Raw genomic sequence first — 14,632 nt, 5'->3', positions numbered from 1 at the left:
CGTACTACTGCGCTCTGACTGACTGTACCTCCCCCTACACACACACACACACACACACACACACACACACACAAAACATTTTGATATAAAACTAATAAAAAAAGAAAAGAATAAATACGATTATTTGAAGTATTTTGATATAAAATTAATAAAATAAAATTCTTTAAAAAATACCTTTACGTTTGGAGTAGATAGATAGATAGATAGATAGATAGATAGATAGATAGATAGATAGATAGATAGATAGATAGATAGATAGATAGATAGATATGCTGCATGCATAAGTAAAGGCGAGTAAATGACAGAAATTTCGTTTTTGGTTGAATCATATTATTTTAAATCTGCCGTTTGAAAATCAAAATGGATGGTGTTCGCCTTCTGTTCACAGTGCTTATATTACAGGTTGCTGCTAGTGTGACAGATGCAGGAGGGTTAATGTGACAGGGACAAGCTAAAGGTCTCGGCACTTTCAGGGAATCATCAAACGAAGATAATCCCCCTCCCCCTGAATAGATTAAAATGCAAATTGCTATATGAAGTCTTTGTGCCTGCCCATTGATATTAGAGCTACATGATGAGGGTCTCAAGAGAGACAAGGGGACATCTGGACCATACCAGCCATTAAAACCATAAACGCTCACCCCCCATCATATACATAATGGCGCTTGTTCTCCTAGGATGAGATTTGAGAAAGCTGTTTTAATAGAATTCTATCAATTTCCTTTGTAGAGAGCTTCTCAGCTTCCAATAAATTAGTATATGACCATACACTGTATAACATAGGCACATACTTATATGTGACTATGCACAATAGGCCTACAGATCAAATTTTGCCTTATCTATGTAAAGCAGGAGATAAACTGTGGAAATAAACTGTAATAAACAGATATTTCAAATTTGACTACCCATCTTTGTCAGATACACACACAAAGGTGTTAGTCCCTCAACACAAACATGCAGGTGAATCCCCAGCTCATTTGTTTTTCATTTGTCATTCAATAGTCAGTTGCCACAGCACTCATTGTTGTATTGTGCTCTCAAGTCTAGTCTGAGCACATTCTTCACAGGTTGTACTCCTGAACAAAAGATCCAACACTAGTTTCATTAGTATGTTTCTGAAAATGGGTAAACTTTAAATAGCATTTGTTTATAGTGCAAACATGACTCATATAAGAATGATTTTAAAAGATGCACAAAGATACTGTAAGGTGTAAAATGATTAAATCAACTTTATTGAGGTAAATTAAGGGTTTAAAAATGAACATCAGAAATGTATATTTTGATCATGATCATAAGAATTTATACAAATCATGTTTTTATTAAATCATTTATATTAATAACAATAGCTACAAAACAACATTGATTTGGCAACACTGACATAACACGCGGTTCATGGTCAAATACTTCAATACACAAATCTATATTTAAACTCAACACCGAGAGCCAGTTCACATAAGTCAGCTAGATTAGACTCAGAAAACTTTAAACACATGAATTTGACAAACTTCTACATACCCTTTCCATCTCATGAGAGACAGCAAAAAACTGAAGAGGAGTCAAAAGTTTTACTTCCAGTTCAAATGATCCTGTTGAAATTATGGTTTTGATATAGTGTCTTAAAATTACATTTATTTTTAAAATGGCACATCTTCAATTTTATACAAAAGTAGTAGAAGAATAAATACAAAACATAATCACAGTTTCAATCAAAGATTCTGGTCAGTGTATGGAAAAGGAAAGATTATGATTTAAATCAACAATGTAGGATTATTTCCATTAAAAACCTAATTAAGACTATCTTGAAAGTCAGCGAAGTCTGACCAACACAGCACCTTCTCCCAGTGTGCACGTGTCTAACTGCTGACTTCTAGGGGGTCTTGCAAGATCCCCCAAAGTTAGTCCGTCTTAGTAGTCTTCTGCTTCCAGGGGTAAATGAGTTCTCCTACAAACAGTTTCTTGGACAATGCGGCCCAGGAATCCTTAGGGTAACAGCTATAGGTGGGTGTCCGGTAACACTGCAGTACAGAGCTGAACTTTAATGGGTTGATCTGAAGATGGAGAGAAAAGAAAAATACATTTTTCATTTATGTTAGCTCATCCGTAACACGATTCATTATCAAACCTCAGAGACAAGTAAAGCACATCCAGTGTTTGCACTGATTATGTATAATACAACAAACTGCACAGTGAGCCAAACAGAGCTATTCAATGGGTCAAACCCAAACCTTAAGTGAAACCCAAGCATAAATAAACTACAGAATGACATTCTGTTTAACCAATAACCAACCTACCTCCATCATCAGGTGAAGAGGAGTTCCTGGCTCCTGACAAAGCACCTTGAATTTAACCCCCTCTGGAATCCAAAGAGATTCATAAAGTACCTTTACTAATTGATCAATCATCAATAAAAAAAAGCTTCTCAAAAGTAATGAAAGTTTTCTTTCTTCAATGTTATACAGTATGGCTCACCTGCCAGTCTGTACGGTCTGCAGATACGTAGGCCAATGGCAAACAGGGGGAAGGAGTTGATGAAGTCGACACTGAGGTGAATCACTCCCTGAAACAACACCACCACCAACCGCAGCTAGAAACAGACAGAGAAACAACTTACACATCATAACTCATGTCTATGAGATTTCTAGATTTATGATTTATTACTTATATTAGAGACATTTTACATCTAAAGTTGAATTTCAAACCCACATTTCTCTGCTCTTTGCTTTATGTATTATGCATTAGTAGAGTATCAAGTGCTACGGCACAGCCATGGACCAATACATTCAGTAGACTTGTATTAGAACAATCTACAAAACCAGTAACAACCTGTTACGTGCACTACAGTACAAAAGTGTGGGATCAGTTGTTTAAAAAAAAAGAAGAAATTAATACTTTTATTCAGAAAGGAAGGATTCAATTACAGGAAAAAAGTGACTGTAAAGACTTACATTATTGCAAAAATTATATTTCAATCAAATGCTGTTCTTTTGAACTAGTCACCAAAAAAATCATGAATTTTTTTATCGGTTTCCACAGAAAAATTAAGTAGCACAACTGTTTTCAACATTGATATATATATAATTACCTATTTATTTATTCTTATATATGGTATGGACTAGTTGTGTTTTTTTTGTTTTGTTTTTTAAGTATCCACTTGAAGTGGATTTTTATTAATATGTACTTCGTGCACACTGTTATTATTTATTTAATGTATGATGTTTTTATGTATATTGTTTACGTGACTCTACATGGCCTCAATAATTGCCCCTTGGGGACAAATAAAGTGTTATGAAATGAAATGAAATTGATAATGATAAGAAATGTTTCTTGAGCAGCATATCAGCATATTAGAATGATTTCTGAAGGATCATGTGACACTGAGGACTGGAGTACTGATCCTGATCAGAGGAATAAATTACATTTTAAAATATATTAAAATAATAAACAGTTATTTTGATCAAATAAATGCAGCCTTGGTGAACATAAGAGACTTAAGACACAAAAAACAATCTTACCAACCCCAAACTTTTGAACGGTAATGTACAGGCAAAAAACATGATCAAGAGCTTAAGACTTTACAAGTGTGAAATTAGCAGAGAACTGGATCAGATGCTCCAACGGGACTGGAATACGGATGAAGTTGAAACTCATGTCAGAGTGACTCACCAGGGTAAAAACCAGGTAATACAGGGCAGTGGTGGGAAGCAGGAACAGCAGAATCGTAAAGAGCAAAGTGCCAATGAACAACTGCAAAGGAAAGAGAGCAGAGTCAGTTCTGTAAGGTTGTGTTGAATAGCTAGTACATGAATGAGGGATATAAAAAGTGTGCAAGAGGAGATGCACCTGGTCCAGGTCGTATGAGCACGAGTCAACCCTCTGCCTCAGTACATTCCATTTCTTTCCCCTAAAGAGCCGCCACAGGGAGGAAAGACCATAGATCTTCAGACAGTACAGCCTGATCAGAGAGAAAAGAAAGTACAGTTCACAACAAAGAAACTGCAATTCTCAGAAAAGATTAAAAGTCCTAGAATGTTGTGTAATATATAAATAAAATCCTCAAGACTGTAAATAAAGATGGCACGCAACTGACCAGACAGATTTGAATTATAACCTCAAAGAGACAGTACACCCAAAAATGTACCCCCAAGACCTGTATAACTTTCTTTCATGCGTGGAACATAAAAGTCACTTTTATTCCAACAATGTAGGTAATGGTGACCTCAGCGGTCCCTTTAAGGGGCCCAATGTAATTATACAGGTTGAAAGATTGAGACTGCCCTCTACTGGAAAACACTGGAAGTGCATGAACATGACAGTTAGAAAACTACATGCAGAACTACAGAAATGAACCTCACCTTGCCCCATACACATAAAAACAGTAGATGTGAAAAGTCAGGAGGGCCACAATGTCGGACAGTATGGAAAGAGCAAAGGTCAATCCCAAGCAGGCTGAGAGTCCAACATACCACAGGATCCTCTCAATGAAAGGAGACATGAGGTGGATGTAACCTGCCGACACAATCACAAGACATACATGAGCTTCTGTAATAAGTTTAAAACACCATGAGAACGCCTCAACAGAGGATGTACTTACTGATCCACAGATGGATGTGATAGAGAAAGAATCTCCCCAGCACCTGGTCGAGAGCTCTGTTCATCTTCAGTCCAGCAGGAGCTCCCATCAGCCACTCTAACAGCTCCTGGAGCTCTTTAGCCACACGCTGCGAGATACGATTTTTAAAAGAAATGAATACTTTTATTCAGCAAGGATGTGTTCAATTAATCAGAAGTGACAGTAAAAGTATTTATAATGTTACAAAAGATTTCTATTTCAAATAAATGCAGTTTTTTCGGAACTTTTTCTATTCATCAGAGAATCCACAAAAATATTAGGCAGCACAACTGTTTTCAATAATAATGAAAGTTTCTTGTGCAGAAAATCATCATATTAGAATGATTTCTGAATGATCATGTGACACTGAAGACTGGAGCAATGATTCCGAAAATTCAGCTTCGCCATCACAGGAATAAATTACATTTTAAAATATAGTGAAATAGAAAACAGTTATTTTAAATTTGAGTAATATTTCACAATATTATTGTTTTTACTCAATTTTCATTAGAAACATTTAAAAAAAAATGTAATTAGATACGCAAAAGTAATGTTATGTGCCATACTTACATCTGCCACAGGTACCAGAGTATCTGCTAATTTGCTGATACGATTCTCCCTATAAAGCCACGAGACAAGCAGCAAACCAAGGGCTATGTCCACAAGAAAGGACACAAAAATGTTTGCTTTTCTGCAGACGAGTGAAAAAAGAAGGGTATGAGATTATGTTATAACATTAATATAATATAACAATAATGCCATAACATGATACATCGTACAAAAGGCACATTACTCACGCTCATGTCTTTCCAAACCCCTAAGACTTTTGTTCATCTTCGAAACACATTGAGTCCCTCCATTGACAGCTACTCAACTACCAACTACCAAGAGATCGTTTATTCCAAATTTTCTGAAGAGACTCGATCGCTTTATATGATGAACAGATCGAATTAAGGTTTTTATTTACATATAAATATTGATCAGAGAACATAAACAAAATCTAAATTTTGAGGAAGCTCAAACGTGCTGCGTAACACGAGAATGAATCTCATTGGTTCTGGCAGAATCTCATTCGTACCTGCTTTAACACATGAGAATGAACCTCACTGGCTCTTGCACGTCAAGCGAACATGCTTGAGCTTCGATTTACCACAACTGATGTGTGAGTTGATGAATGTTTATATGTGAATAAAAGCCTAAATTCAATATGTTCATCATATAAAACAATTGTGTCTCTTCAGAAAATTTGGAATAAACTGCTCAATTCACATGGATTAGTTTTACGATCTTTAGTTGCGTAGCTGGCAACGGAGAGACAGAAATTACATTTACATTTACATTTATTCATTTAGCTGACGCTTTTATCCGAAGCGACTTACAATTGCTATATATGTCAGAGGTCGCACGCCTCTGGAGCAACTAGGGGTTAAGTGTCTTGCTCAGGGACACATTGGTGTCTCACAGTGGATTCGAACCCGGGTCTCTCACACCAAAGGCATGTGTCTTATCCATTGCGCCACCACCACCCCCGTTACTAAATTACTCAGATTTCATCAAAAAGATCTTCATTTGTGTTTCAAGATGAACGAAAGTCTTACAGGTTTGGAACAACATGAGGGTGAGTAAATGAATTAAATGAAATTTTCATTTTTGGGTTTTAAAAGATTTTTCTTTTTCGCAATCAATGATGCTCTTATATGTCATTGACCTAAGTACTATACCTCATAAAATCCATGTGTGTAGCAGCTTTTTTGGGGGAGAAAACAGTCTCGAAATGAACTGCCCTGTACCCTGACTGAACACAGGTGGACAGCTTGCTCGAGATGAACAGCACCGGCCGACTATGTAAAATCCTGTAAAATACCAAAAGATTTGAATTTGAATTTTCTCCATCACTCTTCAGTATTGATAACAGGTTCAAGCTGAAACACATTAACTCACCTGAAGCTGCAAAACCAGTGCCACAGAGACAGCAACCACGTTAGGAAGATGCAGACCGGAACAGATGCTTGTTTTAGAAGCTCTGCGATAATACTAGCCTCTCTGCCTTCAGACTGCCAGTGGGTGAGTTTGAGAGGCCCGTCGTCATATTTGTCCAGGAAAAAGAGAGGCTCACTTTGGGCCACTGTCTGGAAGACCAAGCGCAGCTCTGAAGGCTCAATGTCAGACTTCTGGCTGACCTCCTGTACCGGATGAAGCTGGGACAGCATAACCTTCCTCTGGTCGTAATGAACGAAGATGATCTTATCTTCCGCGCTGCTGTCATCATCATTCTTCTCCTCCCCGTCCGGTAGAAGTTTCCCATCGTTCCGGACCACCTGGCAGGTAAAGCCTGTTTTGCCAATTTCACGGCTCAACTGCAGCCAACATTTCTGTGGAAAGATGGTACTCAGGTCTTTTAGAAAGCTGTCCATTCCTTCTTTACCTTCTTTGGGCATACTCCAGGAACCCAGGACGGTGAGATTCACTTGAGACTGGCTCTGCATCTGACTCAAGTACTTCTTCACCTGACCTGGTATGAACGGGTAATGAACGACGGCCAGAACCACAGCAGAATTGTGACCTGGGATCCAGTGCCCAAACAGCAGGCCACTGTCAGCAGTATTGCAGCACTGGGGAAAGAAGATCTTCAGCACCATGGTTGTGTGCTATAAAGTCCAGCAACAGCGAAAGATACAGTCCTGTTTGGGCAAAAAGGCACAATTAAAAGGCTGGAAGCAAGCCTATAATATGTACAATTGATATGCATATATAGTACTTATAATGCATAGTTTTGTGTTATCAAGTCAAAAATGAACGTGTAGTTCGCTTAACAGCATCCACAGATCGAGCGAGGACAGTTTTGTACTCGTGCCCTTCAAATACATTGAACACTTGGGTCGTTTCTATGGAAACCACACGCTCCGGGCAAAAAAGATATCGATTTAATTTGCAATATTACCATGACCAAATGCGGGGACATGTTGCTGTAATTAGTAGTAAAGTAGTCAAAAACTACCTTGTGGATTTTGAAGGTCGAGGACTTCTGAGAAGTTGCTTTTATCTTATTACCGACAACGAGCAAGTTAACTCTACTATGTGCGTTAAATAACACTGGCATACTCTCAAATAATAATAATAAAAATGGTCACGCAAAATCATAGGAAAATAGTACCAGAGAGATAACAGTCCAGTCCAGACTCTCGTTTAACTGAAAACCATTCCATAGGAGTAACGTTAAACCGATCATACCGTTCGTAACTTCGTATTGTTGATAGTCCGTCATTAAAATTCCGCCGAGTGAACTCAAGGGATATTTTCAGTTCCGACCCAAATGGCTCAAGTAACGTTTGACATTATTTTACAATTACAGGTTTCCAACGTAACTCTGTATCTCATGTTCTATTATATTAATCAATTATTTAAAATTTAATTACATTTTTTATTTTTATTTTTTATCAAATGTAAATGTAGCCTAAATGCATTTCCAGCTCACATGTTATCGATAGAGTGTTATTGTTGTAAGCAAACTGTTATTAAGATTTAGTTGTGAAGGACATTATACTCGTTAATAACAATCGTAGCATTTTAGTGTGATCCTTTTCTCCAAACCTATTGATTACCATTGTAAATTTTTGTTTATCTCATTGATTTCATCTCACAATATTTCCTTTGCATTACGTCTTTGTTTTATTGGTCTATAAACAGACCTACAGTAGCCAGCCAGACACATTTAAATCCAGACTGAAAACACATCTGTTTAGTTGTACATTTACTAAATGAGTCCTACTGATTACACTGTATCTTTGTTTATTTTTTAATGCATATGTTAAGATTATTTTAAGCACTTTGAATTGCCATTATGTATGAAAATCAGTTATATAAATAATGTCTTGCCTTGCCTATAAAAGCCTAAAAGCGTCTACTTACATGAACTGTCGACCAGTGAATGTGTCTGAATGGGAATCGTAACCCAAAGGAAACGTTATTATCTTAACATTCAAGACAATATAGGGGCCACTAAAGAACCAGCTTTTCTTTCCTGATAACAGCTTCACACATGATAAGACTTGAATTTTAGGAGGGAACCGAAGCAAAAATGAACAGAAGCTATGAATAAAAATAAGGTACATTGTACACAAGTGTTTAAGGACAGTTGTCAAACAAAAACAAAATATTTAATTGTAGGCTACCATTTGCACCAATGTTTAATGATCATTGACCAATGAGAAAGCAACTTTTGGTGTGCTTTGCCCGAGTCCCGCATATCTACATCAGTCACTAGACATATTTGCAACATTATTTCACTTTTCTAAATGAACTGAAATAATGTGTAAACATAGTGTTGTTCCCAGAAGATGGCGCTAGAGTTGACTAAATGCTTCCCAGAATGTCAAAGAATGATTGCATGAATGCATTACATTTTCAGTTTGAGTATTCAGGATGTTGAACTGAAATCTTAAATGGGAATAACAGGAAGAGTGCACTTTCCTTTGAAAGGAAATTCAACACAGACACAAACGTTTTGAGACAAAATTAGGCTAATAATTAGGCCTGCTACATCAGTAATCATTAATAATTATACAGTCAGATACTTGTAATAGGCCTATGTCTCAACCGAAGACGTTCTTAAATAAATTAAGTTCAGTACTGTCAAAACAAATAACATGAGTAAATCAGCTTATTAAAGGGACATTCCAAAAGTAATAATTTACTCACCCTCGTGTTGCTCTAAACCGGTATGCATTTCTTTCTTCTACAGACATAAAATAAGACATATAGGCCTACTACAGAAAAATGTTGGTAACCAAACATTTTCGGTTGCCATTGACTTTTACAGGGCACGGGTGTAGCCTACTGTTACATAATCAGGAGCCACACCGTAGACAATCGGATATGCAACCTGTCTGGCTCCTGATTATGTAACAGTACACCTGTGCCCCATTCACACGCATCTTTGCTAGTGCACAGCAATTACAGTAAAGATTACGTTTTCGTGTAAAGATCTGTGTGGCATGCATGGCGCCAGTCACGTGATGAGAATTTTATCAAGGGATTTTGGCATTTCATCGCAAGGAATTTTTCATGAATTCTCCATGGCTCCAAGCCTTGCATCCACATTACAAGGAACAAGTTTATTATTATTATTATGACAGATTATTAGCTTTAAACAAGCACTGAAGCTTTTTAAATAGCTGACCTTTTTGTTTAACGTGCTTAAATATGTTACTACTCCTAATTTTACAAGTCCCATTGTAAGTTGTAGGTCCAATGACTTCGTCAGAGGAAAATCAAACATAAAATTTTGTCTGAATGCAATAGTGCAAACGTAGATTGCTGCAGAGGATATTATTGAAATGAGCTCATGATAACAAATGGTTTCATACAAAACCGTAAGGGAAGAAGCGTTTCTAAACATTGGCTACTTTTCAAGGAAAACACACGATGTACATTGTGGAGGTTTTGATCACGTGACTTAAGAAAAGTTCAAAATGAAAGTGACCAGTTTATTTTCTTTATCTGATGTCTGAATTACTACGTCAGCACTGCTTTTACTTTTCGAGACAGTATGACAGATAGGCCTACAATTCTTGAGTAGCCTACGAGATAAAGATGTGAAAGTGAGGTTCAGACAATCTTTACAACTTCGTAACATATAGTTTGTCTTTGTTTTAGAGATGATGATAGTAGTAGCCTACTACTAGCCTACCTATTTAAAAGCTATTCTTTGTTTTCCATAAATAGCACGTAAGGCGACTCCCGTGATTTGTTTAGGCGAAACAGCGCCGTCTACAGGATATTACGTTGGAAAGCAGTAGGCTTTCACTTTCATTTTCCCGTAAAGCGCTGGAATATGCAGCAAGATGAAACAGATAAATATTTGAATAGCAAACACGGCTTTTCAACCATAAATGAACTAGGTAAGTATCATTTTCATATATGTAATTATGTAAACGGACTGTAGGCTATTCTGCAAGCATTTGGCAGATTTGTCCTGTAGCTACTGAGAGTTTGATCTGTAATATATTAGTGATTTAGTCGGATATTATTCATCTGCAATACAATAAGCTTGGCATGGCTTTGTGAATTAAACGGATATGCGCAAATTAAATATGCAATTGATTTCTGGTGGACTGCATCCTCAACACAGTGCCCAGACAGTTTGTACTTGGGGTTATGCATTTGTGCGTTATTAATAAAAATATAGGCCTATCAATACTGTAAATATCTGAAGAGAAATCTGAAGATGGCATAAACTTAGACAGATGATGATGATGCCATTTTACCAAAATGCCATTTAATACAAATGTGCCTAACACGTTGAAGCAGTTCCTCCATTTGATAAAGAGATTTGTTTCAGGGAAAAGCTCACATGCTGTGTTTTTTTGTTTTTTTTTGTTTCCTCTTCCCTGGATCTGGAAGTGCAAGTTCGTTACTCTCCGCTAGTGGTCCTCCTACTGTAAATATGTGTCTTTCTGAGAAATACAAGTGAAACGAAAGTACAAGAAGTAATTCTACTCCAAAGCAAACAAGTCATTGTAAAGAAAATACACCCTCGAATTTGCATGACTGGAATTTCAGTTTCACAATGATATCATTCAAACGAATCAGAGTCGGGACAGTTCATTTTAGTAAATTACTAAGTATTTAGTTCGTGTTTTGATGTAAACTGATGTCATTCTTCTTGTTAAATGGACCCTCAAGTCACACGTAAGCCTCTTTACTGGGCCATAACGACTGAAAGCACATGCAGACAATTGATGAATAGTAACACCTTACAATAAGGTTTCATTAGTCATCATGAACTAATAATGAACTGCACTTCTAAAGCATTTATTAATCTTTGTTACTGTTCATTTCAACAATACATGATCAAAAGTTGTTGGCTATTTGTTAACATTAGGTAACATTAGTTAATGCACTGTCAAGTAACATGAACAAACAATGAACAATTGTATTTTTATATAACGTTAACAAGTAACAAATGTGTTGCTCATGGGTAGTTCATGTTAGTTAATACATTAACTAATATTAACAAATGAAACCTTATTGTAATCCCTATATTGCATGCAAAACTATTAAACATAATCTGGAGGCAAATGTTGTGCAGTGTTTACCATATCGGAATGTCTATACTTATGTCATGCAACATCTCTATTTGTAAGAAATGAAACTTATGGACAAATGTTGGCCTGGTCCGCAGCTGTGGATTTATGGGCTGAGCGCTTATGGGCTGTGGATTTTTTTGGTGCTATGGACAGTATGACAATAAACATGTTCAAACCCTAGATGCATGAACTGATAGGCCTATGTGATAAAAAAAAAAAAAAATTGCTTTAAAAAAAGCTTTTTTTTTTTTTTTTGCACACCTGTTCATTGCAATAGCAATAATAAAACTTATGCCATTTTTATTTTATTTGTTATCATAAAGTAAAAGAATATGTTAAATAAATAAATAAATAAATAAATAAATAAATAAATAATAGCCTATATGCAATTCTATTTTTTATAGAGACCCAGTCCGGGTGAATCAGGCAAATCAGTTGTATAATAGACCTCAGCCTAGAAACACACATGACATAAGGATATTCATGTGACCCTTCACTTGACGGTGGATCATAAGTAGGCTAGGCTACATAATTCAGATAAGATGTCATTTTCTTGCCCTTTGAAAGTTTGGTATAAATGGAACTTTTTTTGGAAATGCATGAAGATTTAAAGGAGAAGTGAAAGAATACTATCATATCACTCGGTAGGAGGGGCTAAATCCTGAATTGATTTCACAGAAAAAACCTGAAAGTTAAGAAGGATTCCTGGAAATGGGCGGAGCATCTCGTGCTATATGTACAGTTTCAAAGCGCATGTCTCTTCATTCTGACATATAAAGAGATTCTGTTGTGCGCAGTTGAGGACATCTCTATCGAGATATAACGGTGGAATAAATCAATCAATGGGAGTTAAAAAAAAACTAACTTTGGAAGCGGAGACAAGAGTTTGTCAAAGGCAAAGTTGTATTGACTACTCCTGGAGTTCATATTTGTTAAAACGGTAAGATTTACGCGGAACTAACTTTACTGTTTAGAAGGTTTTAACGGTCTGTTTTTAATTTAAATCGCGCGATTAAAAATGAAATAATTGCTTGTTGTATGCCATAATGTAACGCTTATAATAAGACCAGTGAAGTAAACTTTATATACAGTAAGTGTCTTGTATAATGTAGCAATGCTAAAATATAAAACACTTAAAATAAACGTATATTACATGAATATACTTGCTTGTTGTACGTCACAATGAAGTAAACTTTATATAAAATAAGTGTCTTGTATAATGTAGGAATAGTAACATATAAAACACTTAAAATAAACGGATATTAAATATAGAAATAATCAAATAAACTTACTTAACGTAACTGTTAAATGCCTTGATAATGAAGTGAAAAGGATTTGTAATTTAACAGATAAATCCAGCAATGTATGTTGCCATGATGTGTGATGTTCAGTACAACATGTGATTGGGTTTGGAAGGGGCCGCTGACTAACTGTGTTCTTCACTTGCTCTTCAACAGACAGATGAGTCTCATCTAGATGACCTTCCTGTGGTACGGTATGGAAGACCACACCAGTTGGTCTTTCCTGTAGGATGGTGGCACACAGTACAGTGGAAGGGAATCAAGGCACAGAAGAACCCCAAGCGAGCACAGAAGCCTCCCCAGAGGTCTCCCAATCCCAAAAGTCCAGACCCGGCCAGCTGGCAGCTGTTTTCCAGACACATTTCAGGCCCTTCAACTTTGCGAGAGACTTCAAGACCATCGCAAAGACCACCTCAATGCTAGAGGAGAGTGGCTTCTACTGGGGTCCCATGACTGTGGAGGAGGCACATCTGAAGCTGAAGAAGGAGCCAGTCGGAACTTTCCTGATCCGGGACAGTCGTCAGAGAGACGTGTTCTTTACACTGAGTTACAAAGGACAAAACGGTCCCGTGAGCGTCCGGATTAACTTCAAGAATTCCAAATTCAGTCTGACCGGCAGCAAGGAATCTTTTGACTGTCTTTTCAAACTGCTGGAACACTACATCAGTTCCCCAAAGAAGGGTCTCGTCAGGCCCTACAGGAAAGAACCAGTGCAGTCCCTGCAGCAGCTGTGCCGCAGACGGATTATTGAAACATGCGATGGAAAAGACATCGACCGCATTCCTGTGCACCCCATCCTCAAAGACTTCCTCCATGCCTTCCCCCATCCGCTATGAAGATGAGACTCATTGCATTAAAGCGCTGCTGGAATATTCTGGAGATACTTGATGGACTCCTCCTCGTGGTCCTGCTCTGTTTTAGGACGCAGGAATCACACTGTAGCAGATTTTGGAATATCAGTCTAGAACACTGCACAATGAAAGTTTACATTGTCTGTGAATGTTTACACTATACAGGAATATTGTTTTCCTTTTATTACGTTTCTGCTATGCAGAAAGAAATATTTCAAGGTAATTTTTATAAAAAGAATAAATATATTTGTAAACAATTTAAAACATCTCAATGTTTACTTTATTTGTTGGGGGATTCATACACTCTGAGACCTGAATGGAAATGCTTGAATACAGGTTTATATATATATATACACACACACACACACAAACTACAAAAAATGATCAACATTCACAGAAAAGCATATCTACTTTAGACATCAAACTAAACTGTTTTAAACTATTACATTTCAATGGAAGGCTTAGTGAAAACTGTTTAATGAGAAGACATAAATTAAAATAAGTAAAAAAAAATAATACAAATATTAGATATGCTTTTACTTTTTTAGTATTTAACTACGTAGGTGAGAACTTTAAGTCTCCCACATACAAGTCGAGCCTCACCCTTGCCTAACAAGATTAATATCTTGGCTTAATCCACAAAACCCGCCTTTTTCTTAGAATAAGGCATGCCATGTTTAAGCAATGGTATATTTTACTAGATTACAGGCTTAGTGTACCTGGATTCCTGAAATGACATGAAGATGAGGACTTATAGGAAGTTTAGGCCAGACATTCTGTGCT

The 14,632-nt window shown here is 36.8% G+C and overlaps 2 protein-coding genes across 6 annotated transcripts; one reads left to right on the top strand and one right to left on the bottom strand.

Annotated features, from left to right (window-relative positions):
• Positions 1-1,204: 1,204 nt before the first annotated feature.
• Positions 1,205-9,330, bottom strand: pigq (phosphatidylinositol glycan anchor biosynthesis, class Q). 5 transcript variants are annotated; one of them, XM_082164263.1, is made up of 11 exons: positions 9,308-9,330; positions 6,551-7,290; positions 6,331-6,462; positions 5,180-5,300; positions 4,592-4,718; positions 4,353-4,506; positions 3,841-3,952; positions 3,664-3,744; positions 2,470-2,584; positions 2,292-2,353; positions 1,205-2,048 (listed from the first exon to the last, which is right to left on the bottom strand). In XM_082164263.1, exons 2-11 carry the CDS (start codon positions 7,246-7,248, stop codon positions 1,896-1,898), a joined length of 1,755 nt encoding a protein of 584 aa, XP_082020389.1. In that variant the 5' UTR covers positions 7,249-7,290; positions 9,308-9,330; the 3' UTR covers positions 1,205-1,895. The 5 variants fall into 5 exon arrangements, with proteins under 5 accessions (XP_082020389.1, XP_082020388.1, XP_082020387.1 ...); XM_082164262.1 differs by lacking the exon at positions 9,308-9,330 and adding an exon at positions 8,519-8,570; XM_082164261.1 differs by lacking the exon at positions 9,308-9,330 and adding an exon at positions 7,841-7,904.
• Positions 9,331-12,452: 3,122 nt separating this feature from the next.
• Positions 12,453-14,113, top strand: socs1a (suppressor of cytokine signaling 1a). The gene is made up of 2 exons (XM_082137005.1): positions 12,453-12,637; positions 13,155-14,113. The coding sequence occupies exon 2, from the start codon at positions 13,229-13,231 to the stop codon at positions 13,832-13,834; it is 606 nt and encodes a 201-aa protein (XP_081993131.1). The 5' UTR covers positions 12,453-12,637; positions 13,155-13,228; the 3' UTR covers positions 13,835-14,113.
• The last annotated feature ends 519 nt before the right edge of the window (positions 14,114-14,632 follow it).

The sequence above is a fragment of the Leuciscus leuciscus genome (assembly GCF_965113295.1).
Source record: "Leuciscus leuciscus genome assembly, chromosome: 1".
Lineage (NCBI taxonomy): Eukaryota > Metazoa > Chordata > Actinopteri > Cypriniformes > Leuciscidae > Leuciscus > Leuciscus leuciscus.
The sequence above is the reverse complement of the archived record's forward strand: the minus strand, read 5'-3'. Positions and strand labels throughout refer to the sequence as shown.

Bases quoted from the DNA above. Each gene is read 5' to 3' on its own strand.
- socs1a (XM_082137005.1), top strand. From the start codon at position 13,229: ATGGTGGCACACAGTACAGTGGAAGGGAATCAAGGCACAGAAGAACCC.
- pigq (XM_082164263.1), bottom strand. From the start codon at position 7,248: ATGGTGCTGAAGATCTTCTTTCCCCAGTGCTGCAATACTGCTGACAGT. The intron at 4,719-5,179 runs GTAAGTATGGCA...CGTATCTCGCAG, and splicing joins CTCTGGTACCTGTGGCAGAT to CGTGTGGCTAAAGAGCTCCA. The intron at 2,585-3,663 runs GTGAGTCACTCT...GTCTGTTTCTAG, and splicing joins ATTACCTGGTTTTTACCCTG to CTGCGGTTGGTGGTGGTGTT.